At 40.0% G+C, this 20937-nt stretch overlaps 3 protein-coding genes across 8 annotated transcripts in view; 2 read left to right on the top strand and 1 right to left on the bottom strand.

Moving 5' to 3' along the window:
• sgk3 (serum/glucocorticoid regulated kinase family member 3) overlaps positions 1–20937 on the bottom strand; it is a 1016194-nt gene that overhangs the window by 460978 nt on the left and 534279 nt on the right. The gene's annotated exons all lie outside the window — the stretch shown is intronic.
• LOC139531680 (elongin-C) lies at positions 836–3906 on the top strand. 3 transcript variants are annotated; one of them, XM_071328352.1, is made up of 5 exons: positions 836–887; positions 1108–1176; positions 1861–1892; positions 2863–3006; positions 3433–3906. In XM_071328352.1, exons 2-5 carry the CDS (start codon positions 1169–1171, stop codon positions 3621–3623), a joined length of 375 nt encoding a protein of 124 aa, XP_071184453.1. In that variant the 5' UTR covers positions 836–887; positions 1108–1168; the 3' UTR covers positions 3624–3906. The 3 variants fall into 3 exon arrangements, with proteins under 3 accessions (XP_071184453.1, XP_071184454.1, XP_071184455.1); XM_071328353.1 differs by lacking the exon at positions 836–887 and having other exon boundaries at positions 1122–1415; XM_071328354.1 differs by lacking the exons at positions 836–887; positions 1108–1176 and adding an exon at positions 1333–1463.
• LOC139531679 (probable ubiquitin-conjugating enzyme E2 W-B) overlaps positions 9448–20937 on the top strand; it is a 49111-nt gene continuing 37621 nt past the window's right edge. The window contains exons 1-2 of one of the 3 annotated variants that reach the window (XM_071328349.1): positions 9448–9569; positions 10429–10520. In XM_071328349.1, the coding sequence (XP_071184450.1) occupies positions 9537–9569; positions 10429–10520 (125 nt within the window). In that variant the 5' untranslated portion in view covers positions 9448–9536. The other 2 variants (XM_071328350.1, XM_071328351.1) reach the window with 2 other exon arrangements.

The raw sequence follows: 20937 nt of genomic DNA, 5'->3' as shown, positions 1-20937 counted from the left end.
TCTCTACCCTCTCTGTCTCTCTACCCTCTCTCTCACACTCTCTCTCTCTCCCTCTCTCTCTCTCCACCTCTCCCTCTCTCTCTCTACCTCTCCCTCTCGCTCTGTCTCTACTCTCTCTCTCGCTCTACCTCTCCCTCTCGCTCTGTCTCTACTCTCTCTCTCGCTCTACCTCTCCCTCTCTCTCTGTCTCTACTCTCTCTCTCTGTCTCACTCTCTTTGTCTCTCTACCCTCTCTCTCTTTCTCATTGCTTCTCTCTCTCAGCCAACACACACATTGACAATTCAAAGTGCTCTATTGGTCTGACAAGTATAAATAAATCATCAGTTCAAATACAGAAAACAACACTGATATAAGCCTAGATCCAGATTTCATACACACATTCACCACCACCACCCTCTCTCTCTCTCTCTATGTCTTCGCTCTCTCTCTCTCTCTCTCTCTCTCTCTCTCTCTCTCTCTCTCTCTCTCTCTCTCTCTCTCTCTCTCTCTCTCTCTCTCTCTCTCTCTCTCTCTCTCTCTCTCTCTCTCTCTCTCTCTCTCTCTCTCTCTCTCTCTCTCTCTCTCTCTCTCTCTCTCAGGTCTATATTGATAGGGCCTGTGGTAGGGCAGGGGGCTGTGGGGGTGTGTGTCTGTCTGCCAGCAGTTGCTGTCCCCTGTCAGGACTAGGGCTGACAGGCCTGAACAGCAGTGCCAGCGTTGCATTAGCGTGTTAGCCTAGCCAGACCAAAAGTAGGTCCTAAAATGGCACCCTATTCCCTTTATAGTGCACTACTTTTGACCAGGACCCATAGGGCATAGTGCTCTGTGTAGGGAATAGGGTGCCATTTAGGATGGACACCAAGCCTTCTGAATGGAGCAGCAGTCTAAGGCGCCCCCTGGAGAGACAGTAGGGTTAACAATCCTATTATGCAATGCAGCAGTTTTGTAAAATTATGACATAATAGGGAATGTTGAAATTAAACAAACTTGGATAAAACATATCGATGGCCCAAATGAAGGATAATTATTCTAACCGTATGGAAACATCTACTATACTGCTTCCTTTGCAGTGTTGCTGCTTTTGTTGTTGTTCTATGACGTTTTTGCAATACTTATTTTTTCCACAGAGCTGCGGTGTCGCCCCATTCTACATCGCAACACCATGCAACAGATATCTTGAAAATCAAGATGAAAAAGTTAGGAAACCCTATACTTTTTTGTTTTGTTAAATGCACTTCTATTAAACCTTGAAAATATTTGATAAATTCCACCACCAGATTAGATTTACTTATGTCAACCTTTGACAAATGTCAGACAGGAACTAATGTAAGCGGGAACTTGTATTACCTATTGGATTACAGACGCGCAACACTATTTAGCGGAACCGTTTCCTGTGTCAAAATATCTTGCTAGCCGAAACCTCAACTATTGTGTGGTAATGAACATAATGATCTTTTTTATGACACTATATCACTAATATTGCGTAAGTCACTATATTCTAATATGTATTTGTCATCGGATTATTTAGCTGTATTTTTGGTACCTTGATTGTTTGTCCAACTGGAAGGCAACGACTGGTTGGTTAGCTAGCTAGCTAACAAGCTACTTTTGCTGCCTGCTAGCTAACATAGCTATTACCTTCTGTTAGCTTGGTGCTTCAGCTGTTCTTTTACGGGTCGGGGCTAGATCATGGGCGCGTCTCTGGTTCGGGGTTTCAAGTATTTGAGGGATGCCATGTAAAATATGTAACGAGTTTCGCTACCAAATTAAATGCTACAATGTTTGTTAATTAGCCAGCTAACGGTATTTAGCTAGCCACCTGCAATTAGACATTTTGAAGTGTGGCCATAGTGACTTTAACAAAAGTCGTCTGTTTTCAGGGACAAGAGTTTCGAATTTGAAGACAAAATGGGTGAGTGGAATTGTTCATTTGACATGTTTCAATGTTTGTTGTGAAGATAATGAATGAAAAATGGCTACTTGTAGAGAAAATAATTACTAGCATAAGAGTTCAAGGCGAGAGGGATAACTGGGCCCAAAATCTATATTCTCCAGCAGGTAACGGTATCGTTTTTTTTGTATGGAGGTCAAGGAGTGTCTAAATGGTTATTTGCTCAAATAAAAGTTGTACTGATATGTGGGACTCTTGACATCCCGGCCATCCAGGACCTCTACCAGGCGGTGTCAGAAGATGTCCCTAAGAATTGTCAAAGACTCCAGCCACCCTAGTCATAGACTTTTCTCTCTGCTACCGCACGGCAAGCGGTACCGGAGCGCCAAGTCTAGGTCCAATACCGCTTCTACCCCCAAGCCATAAAACTCCTGAACATCTAATCAAATGGCTACCCAGATTATTTGCATGCCCCTCTCGCTATTTTTATTTTACTGCTGCTGTTTAATTATATGTTTGAACTATTTCTTATTTGTGTTTTTTAAACTGCATTGTTGGTTAAGGGCTTGTAAGTAAGCATTTCACTGTAAGGTCTACCTGTTGTATTTGTATGGACTAATCAAATTTGATTTGCTCTTGCCTTCCATTTTTTTTTTTTTTTTGAAATGTCTTTCTAAATGTCTTTCTAACACATTGGAGCGGCCACTTGAGTGTCTGGTCAATATAATAAAAATTGCTATATTTTTTTGAACCTTTATTTAACTAGGCATGTCAGTTAAGAACACATTCTTATTTACAATGACAGCCTATCGGGGAACAGTGGGTTAACTGCCTTGTTCAGGGGCAGAATGACAGTTTTTTTTTTTTTTACCTTGTCAGCTCGGGGATTTGATATTGCAACCTTTCGGTAACTAGTACAACGCTCTAACCACTAGGCTACGCTGCCACCCCAGTTTCAGCAGTCTTATTTTTGCCTCTGCCCCTCATTTAGATGGTGAAGAGAAGACCTACGGTGGCTGTGAGGGCCCAGATGCCATGTATGTGAAGCTGATCTCTTCTGATGGCCATGAGTTCATAGTGAAGAGGGAACACGCCTTGACTTCAGGGACCATCAAAGCCATGTTGAGTGGACCGGGTAAGCAGTGTTTGATTTAGCAAAGATTGTGCCTGGTGCTGGTCTACCAACTCAGTGGCCTAGTGGTTAGTGTCTGCTCTGAGATTGGAAGGTTGGGAGTTTGATCCCTGACCGAGTCATACCAAAGTCTTTTAAAATGGGAACCGGTGCGTCTCTGCTTGGCACTCAGCATTAAGGAGATAGATTAGGGGTAAGGCCCTGTTATAGACTAGTGTCCTGTCCAGGGGATGTACATCAAGCTGCCTCACACTACAAAAACAGGAGCTAGATGAGCTGGCTCACACTACAAAAACAGGAGCTAGATGAGAAACCTATCTAAACTCATTCTGATTGGTTGAGTGGGCCAGGTAAGCAGACATTCAGGACAATGTGTTGGATTTACATCATACTAATGTGTCACTTCTCCCTTTTTTTTTCTCTCTCCAGGTCAGTTTGCAGAGAATGAAACCAACGAAGTGAACTTCAGAGAGATCCCTTCCCATGTCTTGTCCAAGGTGTGCATGTACTTCACCTACAAGGTCCGCTACACCAACAGTTCCACAGAAATCCCAGAGTTCCCCATCGCCCCGGAGATTGCCCTGGAACTACTCATGGCTGCAAACTTCTTGGATTGTTAAAAACTTCAAAAGAAATGTAGCAGAGTGAAACATTTTTCTTTGACTATTTAACTTGTTTGCCATGTTGCTTCAGATATAAAACAAAAGTGAATGAGTAAGTTATGTCAGTATGCTGTGTAAAATGTTTTTTTGCACCAGGCTTTGTACACATTCTGGTAGTAAAGACTTGAATCTTAATCTAATAAACTGATATGGCTGCTCCAGAATGTGACAAAGTGGCTACCCCCGTTGTACACAATCATTCCTTTTACCTCCCCATAACAATAAAGTTCGCCTGAGTGTTTTGGTGCCGAATGGCTCCCTTTTACGTTTAGTGTTTACAGCTTTACATTGAATTAGAATAGATATTGAAGGTCTGTTAGCCTGGTTTATATTCATTAGTGCACACTAGCAAACCATGTCATAATGTTTTGCAATGAAAATGAGTTTCTTATAAGAAATGCTCGGATAGTCCTTCCCCCGTTTCAGTGCATATATTTCCATTTAGGTTCTAGTGGACAAAAGCCTGGCAGAATCGTCTTACCTAATATGAAGGTGTTTGGGAGTTCAGTTATCTGTTCCTGATAACGTGTTCATAGGGTTATACTAGTGTGACGGTAACTGGATTAGCCTACCAATCCATAGACGGGTTCATGATTTCATGTCACACGGCTCCAGTAAAGTGTAGACTCAGTTATCTGCCAACATAAAACCTTAGATAATAAAATGCCATGGGCAGGGTGGACCTGATCCCAGATCAGCACTGCTTCTCTGAGACACTAGATAAATACGGGCCAATGAGTATCTGCCAACATAAAACCTCATCTATCGAGGCAGACTAATACAGTCAGCTACCTTTACGTCTGATGAATCCATTGACAAAGTAATATAATGACAATGGATCACATCTCTTTGTTACATCACAGAGAAGACCAGTGGAGGCTGGTGAGAGGATCTATAGGAGGATGGGTTCATTGAAATTGCTGGAACGGAATTTCTGTGTGTTTGATGTCTTTGATACCGGTCCATATATTCCATTTCAGCCATTACAATGAGCCGGTCCTCCTATGCCTCCATGGGAGAAGACACTGTTCAACGTTGTAGTAATGTTCTCCCTCATAGGAGAAGGGAAAAGTGTTATATCCCTGCACTAATTTCACTGAAGCCTCTTAAGACATCCGACCAGCTCTCCTGGCTCTTTCTCATCAGAGGAGAGGCTGTGCTTATGACCTTAAAAGGTCCTCGACAATGTTGGGAGTCAGATTATCAAGGCGTCTCTGCAAAAACACTTCAGGCATACAGTGCCTTCAGAAATTATTCACACTCCTCGACCTTTTCCACATTATGTTGTGTAACAGCCTGAATATAAAATAGATTAAATTTAGATTTTTTTTGTTTGTCACTGGCCTACACACATCACCCCCATGAAGTCAAAGTGGAACACAAGCATTTTTTCTACACCCGCAATAACATCTGCTAAATATGCGTATGCGACCAACAAAATTTGGATTTGATTTGGAATAAATTTGACTGATTAATTCTAAATGAAATGTCTCGAGTTAATAAGTATTCAACTCCTTTGTTATGGCAAACCTAATTAAGTTCAGGAGTAAAAATGTGCTTTAACAAGTCGCATAAGTTGCATGTACATAATGTCATTGTACAATAATATTGTTTAACATGAGTTTTGAATGACTACCTCATATCTGTACCCCCACACATATAATTATTTGTAAGGTCCCTCAGTCGTGCCGTGAATTTCAAACACATATTCAACCACAAAGACCAGGGAGGTTTTCCAATGCCTTGCAAAGAAGGGCACCTATTGGTAGATGGGTAAAAAAAAAAAAAAAAGTACACATCGAATATCCCTTTGAGCATGGTGAAGTTATTAATTACACTTTGGATGGTGTATCAATACACCCAGTCACTATAAAGACACAGACATCCTTTCTAACTCAGTTGCCATAGAGGAAGGAAATCGTTCAGGGATTTCACCATAAGGCCAATGTTGACTTTAAAACAGTTACAGAGTTTAATGGCTGTGATAGGAGAAAACTGAGGATGGATCAACAACATTGTAGTTACTCCATAATACTAACTTAGTTGACAGAGGGAAAAGGAGGAAACCTGTACAGAATAAAAAAAGATTTCAAAACATGCATCCTGTTTGCATCAAGTCACTACAGTAATACTGTCAAAAAAATTGGCAAAGCAATTACCTTTTTGTCCTTAAAACAAATGTTTATGTTTGGGGCAAATCCAACACATTACTGAGTACCACTCTCCATATTTTCAAGAATAGTGGTGGCTGCATCACGTTATGGGTATGCTTATAATTGTTAAGGACTGGGGAGTTTTACAGGCATAAAAAATAAACAAAATGGAGCTAAGCACAGGAACAATCCTAGAGAAAAACCTGGTTCAGTCTGCTTTCCACCAGACACTGGGAGATGAATTCACCTTTCAGCAGGACAATAACCTAAAACACAAGGCAAAAATCTACACCGGAGTTGCTTACCAGGAAGAACGTTCCTCAGTGGCCGAGTTACAGTTTTGACTTAAATCTACTTGAATATCTATGGCAAGACTTGAAAACTATTGTCTAGCAAAAATCAACAACCAATTTGACAGAGCTTGAAGAATTTTCATGAAATAACGGGCAAATGTTGCACAATACAGGTGTGGAAAGCTCTTAGAGCTGTAATCCATGCCTAAGGTGCTTCTACAAAGAATTGCCTCAGGGGTGTGGATACTTACAGTACCAGTGAAAAGGTTGGACACACCTACTCATCCAAGGGTTTTTCTTTATTTTTTACTATTTTCTACATTGTAGAATAATAGTGAACACATCAAAACTATGAAATAACACATATGGAATCATGTATTAACTAAAAAAGTGTTAAACAGATCAAAATATATTTTACATTTTTCAAAGTAGCCACCCTTTGCCTTGATGACAGCTTTGCACACTCTTGGCATTCTCTCAACCAGCTTCACCTGGAATGCTTCTCCAACAGTCTTGAAGGAGTTCCCACATATGCTGAATACTTCTTGTCAGCTTTTCCTTCACTCTGTGGTCCAACTCATCCTAAACCATCTCAATTGGGTTGAGTTCGGGTGATTGTGGAGGCCAGGTCATCTGATGCAGCACTCCATCACTCTCCTTCTTGGTCAAATAGCCCTTACACAGCCTGGAGGTGTGTTGGGTCATTGTCCTGTTGAAAAACAAATGATAGTCCCACTAAGCGCAAACCAGATGGGATGGCGTATCGCTGCAGAATGGTGTGGTAACCAGGCTGGTTAAGTGTGCCTTGAATTCTAAATACATCATCGACTGTGTCACTAGCAAAGCACCATCACACCTCCTACTCCATGCGTCACGGTGGGAACCACACAAGTGGAGATCATCTGTTCACCTGCTCTGCGTCTCAAAAGACACAGCGGTTGGAACCAAAAATCTGAAATGTGGACTCATCAGACCGATTGCCACCGGTCTAATGTCCACTACTTGCTGTCCCCAGTCCACCTGGCTGTGGTGCTGCTCCAGTTTCAACTGTTCTGCCTGCGGCTATGGAACCCTGCCCTGTTCACCGGACGTGCTACCTGTCCCAGACCTGTTGTTTTCAACTCTCTAGAGACAGCAGGAGCGGTTGACATACACTGAATGATCGGCTATGAAAAGCCAACTGACATTTACTGCTGAGGTGCTGACCTGTTGCACCCTCTACAACCACTGTGATTATTATTATTTGACCATGCTGGTCATTTATGAACATTTGAACATCTTGGCCATGTTCTGTTATAATCTCCACCCGGCACAGCCAGAAGAGGACTGGCCACCCCTCATAGCCTGGTTCCTCTCTAGGTTTCTTCCTAGATTCTGGCCTTTCTAGGGTGTTTTCCTAGCCACCGTGCTTCTACACCTGCATTGCTTGCTGTTTGGGGTTTTAGGCTGGGTTGCTGTACAGCACTTTAATATATCAGCTGATGTAAGAAGGGCTTTATAAATACATTTGATTGATTGATTGCTTGTGTTTCTTGGCCCACGCAAGTCCCTTCTTCTTATTGGTGTCCTTTAGTAGTGGTTTCTTTGCAGCAATTCAAACATGAAGGCCTGGTTCACTTAGTCTCCTCTGAACAGTTGATGTTGAGATGTGTCTGTGAAGCATTTATTTGGCCTGCAATTTCTGAGGCTGGTGACCCTAATGAACTTATCCTCTGCAGCAGAGGTAACTCTGGGTCTTCATTTCCTGTGGCGGTCCTCATGAGAGCCAGTTTCATCATAGCACTTGATGGTTTTGTAGCAACTGCACTTGAAGAAACTTGAAAAGTTCTTGAAATGTTCCGTATTTATGGACCTTCATGTCTTAAAGTAATGATAGCCTGTCGTTTCTCTTTGCTTATTTGAGCAGTTCTTGCCATAATGTATATTTGTGTTTTTCCCAAATAGGGCTATCTTCTGTATACCAGCCCTACCTTGTCACAACACAACTGATTGGCTCAAATGCAACAAGAAGGAAAGACATTCCACAAATGAACTTTTAATTGAAATGCATTCCAGGCGACTATCTCATGAAGCTGGTTGAGAGAATGCCAAGAGTATGCAAAACTGTCATCAAGGCAAAGGGTGGCTACTTTGAAGAATCTCAAATATAAAATATATTTTGATTTGTTTAACACTTTTTTGGTTACAACATGATTCCTTATGTGTTATTTCATAGTTTTGATGTCTTCGCTATTATTCTACAATGTAGAAAATAGTAAAAAAATAAAGAAAAACCCTTGAATGAGTAGGTGTGTCCAACCTTTGACTGGTAATGTATGTAAATTAGATATTTCTCTATTTAATTTTCCCAAAATGTGCGGAAATGTCAAAAAACGTGTTCACTTTGTGATTATGGGCTATTGTGTGTCTATTTAATCCATTTTGAATTGGCTGTAACACTGCAAAATGTGGAATACATAAAGGTGTATGAATACTTTCTGAAGGCAAGGGGACTGACCGTATATTTTCATTTAACCTTTATTTAACTAGGCAAGTCGGTTAATTAAGAACAAATTCTTATTTATAATGACGGCCTACCAAAAGGTGAAACGCCTCCTGCGTTTCCATGGGGGCTGGGATTAAAAATACAAATAAATAAAATTAAAATATAGGTCAAAACATACATCATGACAAGAGAGACAACACAACACTACATAAAGAGAGACCTAAGACGACAACATAGCATGGCAGCAAAACACATGACAACACAGCATGGTAGCAACACAACATGACAACAACATGGCAGCAGCACAACATGGTAGCAGCACAAAACATGGTACAAACATTGTTGGGCACAGAACACAGCACAAAGGGCCCCGTGAAGTGAAGAGAATATTCACAGCGAACACACTGGTTCATCCAGAAAAATCTATGTTCAGAATGAAAAATAACCATATCTGGGAAATTGTGCTAAAAAAAATCCCTCTGTGTGCTGACTGAGGTATGATTATCGTGTTGGTAGGCTGGCATTCAACAGCCTGTTGTTACAACCATCAATGCTCTTCACTGTTCCACACATAAAATTGGTTATGATTATCTCCAGGAAAATCTGTGGAATCTTAGAAACAGTTTGAAAGGGCCCTTTATTTCACTGACACTACTAGAGGTCATTGCTATTCAGATAGCTTTTTTCAACACAGTGCGGGCTGTGTCTAATCCCTCTGTGACACCCCAATTCACATTTTCGATTAAATGCGCTGCTCTGGATTCCTTCAGGCATCTTTGGTTATATTTTCTGTCCTCCGGGTACAGTACTGGGAAGGGCAATATTGTTGTCACAACATTTTCAGTGCCCTCACCGCAAATCAGTGCACTTTTTCTCTTTTGTTTTGTCAACACACTTCCCCCATCCCATGTGATACCTCTGATGACGTCGCGTCGTCCTGATGCAGGGGGTTTCCATCATGGCGTCGATGCAGGTAAGACTCTACTGACGGAGATCCATTTTCTTCGGATATCTCTTTTTTTCAGCTGTTATTTCAAGTCAGTTAACACATTTTTTTTTTTTTTTTTTACAATTATTATGTGTACTTATTTGTTTACTGTGTCGCTTCAACGCCTACATCTACCTAGTTAGCTCATCATCAATAGCTACCGTCTTTTAGCAACCACTGCACTGCCAGTGCTTGTAACTAGCGAGAAGGTGTTAGCAACGATGTTAGCAACCTCGCTATCGTTATGTGCTCAGTTGGGGACTGTCATTTACAAGGTTACTGTAAAATTGCCAGCTAGTTAGCAAACACATCTAGTTATGAGTGTTGTGACATGCCAGCCAGTAGCAGAACTAGCTAACTGGATAACAGACTAACGTTAGGGTGGTTTGTCTAGTTACGTCATTATGTGTAGTGGTGGCTGGCTGGGTAAACTTGTCTGATATTCATTAAGTGAATTAGCTGGTTAACGATGTTAGTTCTGCATTCCCGAAACCCTATCCAGCTCAAAGTGTTAATATCCAACCAACCAGTTGTCAAAATGCTATCAAGCGGATGGTAAACACTGCGTAGGCTATACTAGCTGTAGTGTTAACACCGAGTTATCGCAAGGAGCTTGAAGCAAGGTTAGTGTACTTTTGATTTAATCTTCAAGTTAGACGATATTACGAGACATCCAGCTAGCTGTTAGTCTGTCTAGTTAATTGTCTAACAAGCGAAGTACTGACATCTTTGCCGATTGTATCTCAGATCGGTCGCATCATGTTTTCACGAGTAGTTTTCAACTAAAATGACACCTCTATTGTACTCCAGCTACAGCTGAAACGTGTGTTTTCTATCCGTACAGAAACGGCTACAAAAGGAACTAATGGCTTTGCAAAATGATCCGCCCCCTGGAATGACACTCAATGAGAAAAGTGTACAGAACACCATCACACAGTGAGTATACACCAGTAGTACACATTAGTAGTATACACCAGTAGTACACACCAGTAGTATACATCAGTAGTATACATCAGTAGTGTACATCAGTAGTATACATCCAGTAGTATACATCAGTAGTATACATCCAGTAGTATACATCAGTAGTATACATCAGTAGTGTACATCCAGTAGTATACACCAGTAGTATACACCAGTAGTATACACCAGTAGTATACATCCAGTAGTATACACCAGTAGTGTACATCAGTAGTGTACATCCAGTAGTATACACCAGTAGTATACACCAGTAGTATACACCAGTAGTACACACCAGTAGTATACACCAGTAGTATACACCAGTAGTATACATCAGTAGTATACATCCAGTAGTATACACCAGTAGTATACATCCAGTAGTATACATCAGTAGTATACATCCAGTAGTATACATCAGTAGTGTACATCCAGTAGTATACACCAGTAGTATACATCCAGTAGTATACACCAGTAGTATACATCAGTAGTGTACATCCAGTAGTACACACCAGTAGTATACACCAGTAGTACACACCAGTAGTATACACCAGTAGTATACACCAGTAGTATACATCAGTAGTATACATCCAGTAGTATACATCAGTAGTATACATCAGTAGTGTACATCCAGTAGTATACACCAGTAGTATACACCAGTAGTACACACCAGTAGTATACACCAGTAGTATACATCAGTAGTATACATCAGTAGTATACATCCAGTAGTGTACACCAGTAGTGTACACCAGTAGTGTACACCAGTAGTATACATCAGTAGTATACATCAGTAGTGTACATCCAGTAGTGTACATCCAGTAGTGTACATCAGTAGTATACACCAGTAGTATACACCAGTAGTATACATCCAGTAGTATACATCCAGTAGTATACATCCAGTAGTATACATCCAGTAGTATACATCAGGATGCAGCTTGCTGAGTTATGTGGGTATTCATGTCTTGTTTTGTAACACATATCTATAGCATTTCTCATTGTGAAGAACATGAACACACACACCAACTACCTGGTCAGTACTCAGGGTCATCAGTCTGTATACCTCATAGCTACACACATCCCAGGTACAGGTGGTTAGATAGTTTGTACCGATGCTTTTAGGTTGCGTTCGTAAATCATTCACTCTGGCAATCTGTTGCCAGTAACACAGTTAGTGATTAATCCTAAAGATAATTACGAAAACAGCCCAACCAGCTCTGCTAGGACGAGACAATGGTCAGAGGTGAGGTGTTCTCTCATTTGTCTGGAAGTAGCTAGCCAACATTAGCTTGTTAGCATGGGTTCTTCAAATCAATTTGATTCGTCACATGCTTCGTAAACAACCGGTGTAGACCTACTAACTAGTGCAGTGTAGTGTAGTGTGAGGTTAGTATAACAGTGTAGTGTGAGGGTAGTATAACAGTGTAGTGTGAGGGTAGTATAACAGTGTAGTGTGAGGTTAGTATAACAGTGTAGTGTGAGATTAGTGTAACAGTGTAGTGTAGTGTGAGGTTAGTATAACAGTGTAGTGTGAGGTTAGTATAACAGTGTAGTGTGAGGGTAGTATAACAGTGTGAGGTTAGTATAACAGTGTAGTGTGAGGGTAGTATAACAGTGTAGTGTGAGGTTAGTATAACAGTGTAGTGTAGTGTGAGGTTAGTATAACAGTGTAGTGTGAGGTTAGTATAACAGTGTAGTGTGAGATTAGTGTAACAGTGTAGTGTAGTGTGAGGTTAGTATAACAGTGTAGTGTGAGGGTAGTATAACAGTGTGAGGTTAGTATAACAGTGTAGTGTGAGGTTAGTATAACAGTGTAGTGTGAGGTTAGTATAACAGTGTAGTGAGGTTAGTATAACAGTGTAGTGAGGTTAGTATAACAGTGTGAGGTTAGTATAACAGTGTGAGGTTAGTATAACAGTGTAGTGTGAGGTTAGTATAACAGTGTAGTGTGAGGTTAGTATAACAGTGTAGTGAGGTTAGTATAACAGGGTGAGGTTAGTATAACAGTGTGAGGTTAGTATAACAGTGTAGTGTGAGGTTAGTGTAACAGTGTAGTGTGAGGGTAGTATAACAGTGTAGTGTGAGGTTAGTATAACAGTGTAGTGAGGTTAGTATAACAGTGTAGTGTGAGGTTAGTATAACAGTGTAGTGTAGTGTGAGGTTAGTATAACAGTGTAGTGTGAGGTTAGTATAACAGTGTAGTGTGAGGGTAGTATAACAGTGTGAGGTTAGTATAACAGTGTAGTGTGAGGGTAGTATAACAGTGTAGTGTGAGGTTAGTATAACAGTGTAGTGTAGTGTGAGGTTAGTATAACAGTGTAGTGTGAGGTTAGTATAACAGTGTAGTGTGAGATTAGTGTAACAGTGTAGTGTAGTGTGAGGTTAGTATAACAGTGTAGTGTGAGGGTAGTATAACAGTGTGAGGTTAGTATAACAGTGTAGTGTGAGGTTAGTATAACAGTGTAGTGTGAGGTTAGTATAACAGTGTAGTGAGGTTAGTATAACAGTGTAGTGAGGTTAGTATAACAGTGTGAGGTTAGTATAACAGTGTGAGGTTAGTATAACAGTGTAGTGTGAGGTTAGTATAACAGTGTAGTGTGAGGTTAGTATAACAGTGTAGTGAGGTTAGTATAACAGGGTGAGGTTAGTATAACAGTGTGAGGTTAGTATAACAGTGTAGTGAGGTTAGTATAACAGTGTAGTGTGAGGTTAGTATAACAGTGTAGTGTAGTGTGAGGTTAGTATAACAGTGTAGTGTGAGGTTAGTATAACAGTGTAGTGTGAGGGTAGTATAACAGTGTGAGGTTAGTATAACAGTGTAGTGTGAGGGTAGTATAACAGTGTAGTGTGAGGTTAGTATAACAGTGTAGTGTAGTGTGAGGTTAGTATAACAGTGTAGTGTGAGGTTAGTATAACAGTGTAGTGTGAGATTAGTGTAACAGTGTAGTGTAGTGTGAGGTTAGTATAACAGTGTAGTGTGAGGGTAGTATAACAGTGTGAGGTTAGTATAACAGTGTAGTGTGAGGTTAGTATAACAGTGTAGTGTGAGGTTAGTATAACAGTGTAGTGAGGTTAGTATAACAGTGTAGTGAGGTTAGTATAACAGTGTGAGGTTAGTATAACAGTGTGAGGTTAGTATAACAGTGTAGTGTGAGGTTAGTATAACAGTGTAGTGTGAGGTTAGTATAACAGTGTAGTGAGGTTAGTATAACAGGGTGAGGTTAGTATAACAGTGTGAGGTTAGTATAACAGTGTAGTGTGAGGTTAGTGTAACAGTGTAGTGTGAGGGTAGTATAACAGTGTAGTGTGAGGTTAGTATAACAGTGTAGTGAGGTTAGTATAACAGTGTAGTGTGAGGTTAGTATAACAGTGTAGTGTGAGGTTAGTATAACAGTGTAGTGAGGTTAGTATAACAGTGTGAGGTTAGTATAACAGTGTGAGGTTAGTATAACAGTGTAGTGTGAGGTTAGTATAACAGTGTAGTGTGAGGTTAGTATAACAGTGTAGTGTGAGGTTAGTATAACAGTGTAGTGAGGTTAGTATAACAGGGTGAGGTTAGTATAACAGTGTGAGGTTAGTATAACATTGTAGTGTGAGGTTAGTGTAACAGTGTAGTGTGAGGGTAGTATAACAGTGTAGTGTGAGGTTAGTATAACAGTGTAGTGAGGTTAGTATAACAGTGTAGTGTGAGGTTAGTATAACAGTGTAGTGTGAGGTTAGTATAACAGTGTGAGGTTAGTGTAACAGTGTAGTGTGAGGTTAGTATAACAGTGTAGTGTGAGGTTAGTATAACAGTGTAGTGTGAGGTTAGTATAACAGTGTAGTGTGAGGGTAGTACAACAGTGTGAGGTTAGTACAACAGTGTAGTGTGAGGTTAGTATAACAGTGTAGTGTGAGGTTAGTATAACAGTGTAGTGTGAGGTTAGTATAACAGTGTAGTGTGAGGGTAGTACAACAGTGTGAGGTTAGTACAACAGTGTGAGGTTAGTATAACAGTGTAGTGTGAGGTTAGTATAACAGTGTAGTGTGAGGTTAGTATAAGTGTGAGGTTAGTATAACAGTGTAGTGTGAGGTTAGTATAACAGTGTGAGGTTAGTGTAACAGTGTAGTGTGAGGTTAGTATAACAGTGTAGTGTGAGGTTAGTATAACAGTGTAGTGTGAGGTTAGTATAACAGTGTGAAGTTAGTATAACAGTGTAGTGTGAGGTTAGTATAACAGTGTGAGGTTAGTGTAACAGTGTAGTGTGAGGTTAGTATAACAGTGTAGTGTGAGGTTAGTATAACAGTGTAGTGTGAGGTTAGTATAACAGTGTAGTGTGAGGTTAGTATAACAGTGTAGTGTGAGGGTAGTACAACAGTGTGAGGTTAGTACAACAGTGTGAGGTTAGTATAACAGTGTAGTGTGAGGTTAGTATAACAGTGTAGTGTGAGGTTAGTATAAGTGTGAGGTTAGTATAACAGTGTAGTGTGAGGTTAGTATAACAGTGTGAGGTTAGTGTAACAGTGTAGTGTGAGGTTAGTATAACAGTGTAGTGTGAGGTTAGTATAACAGTGTAGTGTGAGGTTAGTATAACAGTGTGAAGTTAGTATAACAGTGTAGTGTGAGGTTAGTATAACAGTGTGAGGTTAGTGTAACAGTGTAGTGTGAGGTTAGTATAACAGTGTAGTGTGAGGTTAGTATAACAGTGTAGTGTGAGGTTAGTATAACAGTGTAGTGTGAGGTTAGTGTAACAGTGTAGTGTGAGGTTAGTATAACAGTGTGAGGTTAGTATAACAGTGTAGTGTGAGGTTAGTGTAACAGTGTAGTGTGAGGTTAGTATAACAGTGTGAGGTTAGTATAACAGTGTAGTGTGAGGTTAGTATAACAGTGTAGTGTGAGGTTAGTATAACAGTGTAGTGTGAGGTTAGTATAACAGTGTAGTGTGAGGTTAGTATAACAGTGTAGTATGAGGTTAGTATAACAGTGTAGTGTAGTGTGAGGTTAGTGTAACAGTGTAGTGTGAGGTTAGTATAACAGTGTAGTGTGAGGTTAGTATAACAGTGTAGTGTAGTGTGAGGTTAGTATAACAGTGCAGTGTGAGGTTAGTATAACAGTGTGAGGTTAGTATAACAGTGCAGTGTGAGGTTAGTATAACAGTGTGAGGTTAGTATAACAGTGTAGTGTGAGGTTAGTGTAACAGTGTAGTGTGAGGTTAGTATAACAGTGTGAGGTTAGTATAACAGTGTAGTGTGAGGTTAGTATAACAGTGTAGTGTGAGGTTAGTATAACAGTGTAGTGTGAGGGTAGTATAACAGTGTAGTGTGAGGTTAGTGTAACAGTGTAGTGTGAGGTTAGTATAACAGTGTAGTGTGAGGTTAGTATAACAGTGGGAGGTTAGTATAACAGTGTGGGGTTAGTATAACAGTGTGAGGTTAGTATAACAGTGTGAGGTTAGTATAACAGTGTGAGGTTAGTATAACAGTGTGAGGTTAGTATAACAGTGTAGTGTGAGGCTAGTATAACAGTGTAGTGTGAGGGTAGTATAACAGTGTAGTGTGAGGTTAGTGTAACAGTGTAGTGTGAGGTTAGTGTAACAGTGTAGTGTGAGGTTAGTATAACAGTGTAGTGTGAGGTTAGTATAACAGTGTAGTGTGAGGGTAGTATAACAGTGTAGTGTGAGGTTAGTGTAACAGTGTAGTGTGAGGTTAGTGTAACAGTGTAGTGTGAGGTTAGTATAACAGTGTAGTGTGAGGTTAGTGTAACAGTGTAGTGTGAGGTTAGTGTAACAGTGTAGTGTGAGGTTAGTATAACAGTGTAGTGTGAGGTTAGTATAACAGTGTGAGGTTAGTATAACAGTGTGAGGTTAGTATAACAGTGTGAGGTTAGTATAACAGTGTGAGGTTAGTATAACAGTGTAGTGTGAGGCTAGTATAACAGTGTAGTGTGAGGGTAGTATAACAGTGTAGTGTGAGGTTAGTGTAACAGTGTAGTGTGAGGTTAGTGTAACAGTGTAGTGTGAGGTTAGTATAACAGTGTAGTGTGAGGTTAGTATAACAGTGTAGTGTGAGGGTAGTATAACAGTGTAGTGTGAGGTTAGTGTAACAGTGTAGTGTGAGGTTAGTGTAACAGTGTAGTGTGAGGTTAGTATAACAGTGTAGTGTGAGGTTAGTGTAACAGTGTAGTGTGAGGTTAGTGTAACAGTGTAGTGTGAGGTTAGTATAACAGTGTAGTGTGAGGTTAGTATAACAGTGTGAGGTTAGTGTAACAGTGTAGTGTGAGGTTAGTATAACAGTGTAGTGTGAGGTTAGTATAACAGTGTAGTGTGAGGTTAGTATAACAGTGTAGTGTGAGGTTAGTGTAACAGTGTAGTGTGAGGTTAGTATAACAGTGTGAGGTTAGTATAACAGTGTAGTGTGAGGTTAGTGTAACAGTGTAGTGTGAGGTTAGTATAACAGTGTGAGGTTAGTATAACAGTGTAGTGTGAGGTTAGTATAACAGTGTAGTGTGAGGTTAGTATAACAGTGTAGTGTGAGGTTAGTATAACAGTGTAGTGTGAGGTTAGTATAACAGTGTAGTATGAGGTTAGTATAACAGTGTAGTGTAGTGTGAGGTTAGTGTAACAGTGTAGTGTGAGGTTAGTATAACAGTGTAGTGTGAGGTTAGTATAACAGTGTAGTGTAGTGTGAGGTTAGTATAACAGTGCAGTGTGAGGTTAGTATAACAGTGTGAGGTTAGTATAACAGTGTGAGGTTAGTATAACAGTGTAGTGTGAGGTTAGTGTAACAGTGTAGTGTGAGGTTAGTATAACAGTGTGAGGTTAGTATAACAGTGTAGTGTGAGGTTAGTATAACAGTGTAGTGTGAGGTTAGTATAACAGTGTAGTGTGAGGGTAGTATAACAGTGTAGTGTGAGGTTAGTGTAACAGTGTAGTGTGAGGTTAGTGTAACAGTGTAGTGTGAGGTTAGTGTAACAGTGTAGTGTGAGGTTAGTATAACAGTGTGAGGTTAGTATATCAGTGTGAGGTTAGTATAACAGTGTGAGGTTAGTATAACAGTGTAGTGTGAGGCTAGTATAACAGTGTAGTGTGAGGGTAGTATAACAGTGTAGTGTGAGGTTAGTGTAACAGTGTAGTGTGAGGTTAGTGTAACAGTGTAGTGTGAGGTTAGTATAACAGTGTAGTGTGAGGTTAGTATAACAGTGTAGTGTGAGGGTAGTATAACAGTGTAGTGTGAGGTTAGTGTAACAGTGTAGTGTGAGGTTAGTATAACAGTGTAGTGTGAGGTTAGTATAACAGTGTAGTGTGAGGTTAGTATAACAGTGTAGTGTGAGGTTAGTGTAACAGTGTAGTGTGAGGTTAGTATAACAGTGTGAGGTTAGTATAACAGTGTAGTGTGAGGTTAGTGTAACAGTGTAGTGTGAGGTTAGTATAACAATGTGAGGTTAGTATAACAGTGTAGTGTGAGGTTAGTATAACAGTGTAGTGTGAGGTTAGTATAACAGTGTAGTGTGAGGTTATTATAACAGTGTAGTGTGAGGTTAGTATAACAGTGTAGTATGAGGTTAGTATAACAGTGTAGTGTAGTGTGAGGTTAGTGTAACAGTGTAGTGTGAGGTTAGTATAACAGTGTAGTGTGAGGTTAGTATAACAGTGTAGTGTAGTGTGAGGTTAGTATAACAGTGCAGTGTGAGGTTAGTATAACAGTGTGAGGTTAGTATAACAGTGCAGTGTGAGGTTAGTATAACAGTGTGAGGTTAGTATAACAGTGTGAGGTTAGTATAACAGTGTAGTGTGAGGTTAGTGTAACAGTGTAGTGTGAGGTTAGTCTAACAGTGTGAGGTTAGTATAACAGTGTAGTGTGAGATTAGTATAACAGTGCAGTGTGAGGTTAGTATAACAGTGTGAGGTTAGTATAACAGTGTGAGGTTAGTGTAACAGTGTAGTGTGAGGTTAGTGTAACAGTGTAGTGTGAGGTTAGTATAACAGTGTAGTGTGAGGTTAGTGTAACAGTGTAGTGTGAGGTTAGTATAACAGTGTAGTGTGAGGTTAGTGTAACAGTGTAGTGTGAGGTTAGTATAACAGTGTGAGGTTAGTATAACAGTGTAGTGTGAGGTTAGTATAACCGTGTAGTGTGAGGTTAGTATAACAGTGTAGTGTGAGGTTAGTATAATAGTGTGAGGTTAGTATAACAGTGTAGTGTGAGGTTAGTATAACAGTGTAGTGAGGTTAGTATAACAGTGTGAGGTTAGTATAACAGTGTGAGGTTAGTATAACAGTGTAGTGTGAGTTTAGTATAACAGTGTGAGGTTAGTATAACAGTGTGAGGTTAGTATAACAGTGTGAGGTTAGTATAACAGTGTGAGGTTAGTATAACAGTGTAGTGTGAGGTTAGTATAACAGTGTAGTGTGAGGTTAGTGTAGCAGTGTAGTGTGAGGTTAGTATAACAGTGTAGTGTGAGGTTAGTGTAACAGTGTAGTGTGAGGTTAGTGTAACAGTGTAGTGTGAGTTTAGTATAACAGTGTGAGGTTAGTATAACCGTGTGAGGTTAGTATAACAGTGTGAGGTTAGTATAACAGTGTAGTGAGGTTAGTATAACAGTGTAGTGAGGTTAGTATAACAGTGTAGTGTGAGGTTAGTATAACAGTGTAGTGTGAGGTTAGTATAACAGTGTAGTGTGAGGTTAGTATAACAGTGTAGTGTGAGGTTAGTATAACAGTGTAGTGTGAGGTTAGTATAACAGTGTGAGGTTAGTATAACAGTGTGAGGTTAGTATAACAGTGTAGTGTGAGGTTAGTATAACAGTGTAGTGAGTTTAGTATAACAGTGTGAGGTTAGTATAACAGTGTGAGGTTAGTGTAACAGTGTAGTGTGAGGTTAGTATAACAGTGTAGTGTGAGGTTAGTATAACAGTGTAGTGTGAGGTTAGTATAACAGTGTAGTGTGAGGTTAGTATAACAGTGTGAGGTTAGTATAACAGTGTAGTGTGAGGTTAGTATAACAGTGTAGTGTGAGGTTAGTATAACAGTGTGAGGTTAGTATAACAGTGTAGTGTGAGGTTAGTATAACAGTGTGAGGTTAGTATAACAGTGTGAGGTTAGTATAACAGTGTGAGGTTAGTATAACAGTGTGAGGTTAGTATAACAGTGTAGTGTGAGGTTAGTATAACAGTGTAGTGTGAGGTTAGTGTAACAGTGTAGTGTGAGGTTAGTGTAACAGTGTAGTGTGAGGTTAGTATAACAGTGTAGCGTGAGGTTAGTGTAACAGTGTAGTGTGAGGTTAGTATAACAGTGTAGTGTGAGTTTAGTATAACAGTGTGAGGTTAGTATAACAGTGTGAGGTTAGTATAACAGTGTAGTGAGGTTAGTATAACAGTGTAGTGAGGTTAGTATAACAGTGTAGTGAGGTTAGTATAACAGTGTAGTGAGGTTAGTATAACAGTGTAGTGTGAGGTTAGTATAACAGTGTAGTGTGAGGTTAGTATAACAGTGTAGTGTGAGGTTAGTATAACAGTGTAGTGTGAGGTTAGTGTAACAGTGTAGTGTGAGGTTAGTATAACAGTGTAGTGTGAGGTTAGTATAACAGTGTAGTGTGAGGTTAGTATAACAGTGTAGTGTGAGATTAGTATAACAGTGTAGTGTGAGATTAGTATAACAGTGTAGTGTGAGATTAGTATAACAGTGCAGTGTGAGGTTAGTATAACAGTGTGAGGTTAGTATAACAGTGTGAGGTTAGTGTAACAGTGTAGTGTGAGGTTAGTGTAACAGTGTAGTGTGAGCTTAGTATAACAGTGTAGTGTGAGGTTAGTGTAACAGTGTAGTGTGAGGTTAGTGTAACAGTGTGAGGTTAGTATAACAGTGTGAGGTTAGTATAACAGTGTGAGGTTAGTATAACAGTGTGAGGTTAGTATAGCAGTGTAGTGTGAGGTTAGTATAACAGTGTAGTGTGAGGTTAGTATAACAGTGTAGTGTGAGGTTAGTATAACAGTATAGTGTGAGGTTAGTATAACAGTGTAGTGTGAGGTTAGTGTAACAGTGTAGTGTGAGGTTAGTATTGTAGCATAGCCAAATTGGCAGGGAGTGAATGGTAATATTGAATTATTTTAGGTTACTATGGTTCATTTTACATTACATTTAAGTCATTTAGCAGACGCTCTTATCCAGAGCGACTTACAAATTGGTGCATTCACCTTATGATATCCAGTGGAACAACCACTTTACAATAGTGCATCTAACTCTTTTAAGGGGGGGGGGGGTTAGAAGGATTACTTTATCCTATCCTAGGTATTCCTTAAAGAGGTGGGGTTTCAGGTGTCTCCGGAAGGTGGTGATTGACTCCGCTGACCTGGCGTCGTGAGGGAGTTTGTTCCACCATTGGGGTGCCAGAGCAGCGAACAGTTTTGACTGGGCTGAGCGGGAACTGTACT

This window comes from Salvelinus alpinus, chromosome 10, assembly GCF_045679555.1.
Source record: "Salvelinus alpinus chromosome 10, SLU_Salpinus.1, whole genome shotgun sequence".
Classification (NCBI taxonomy): Eukaryota; Metazoa; Chordata; class Actinopteri; order Salmoniformes; family Salmonidae; genus Salvelinus; species Salvelinus alpinus.
This window is presented reverse-complemented; position numbering and strand designations above follow the sequence as displayed.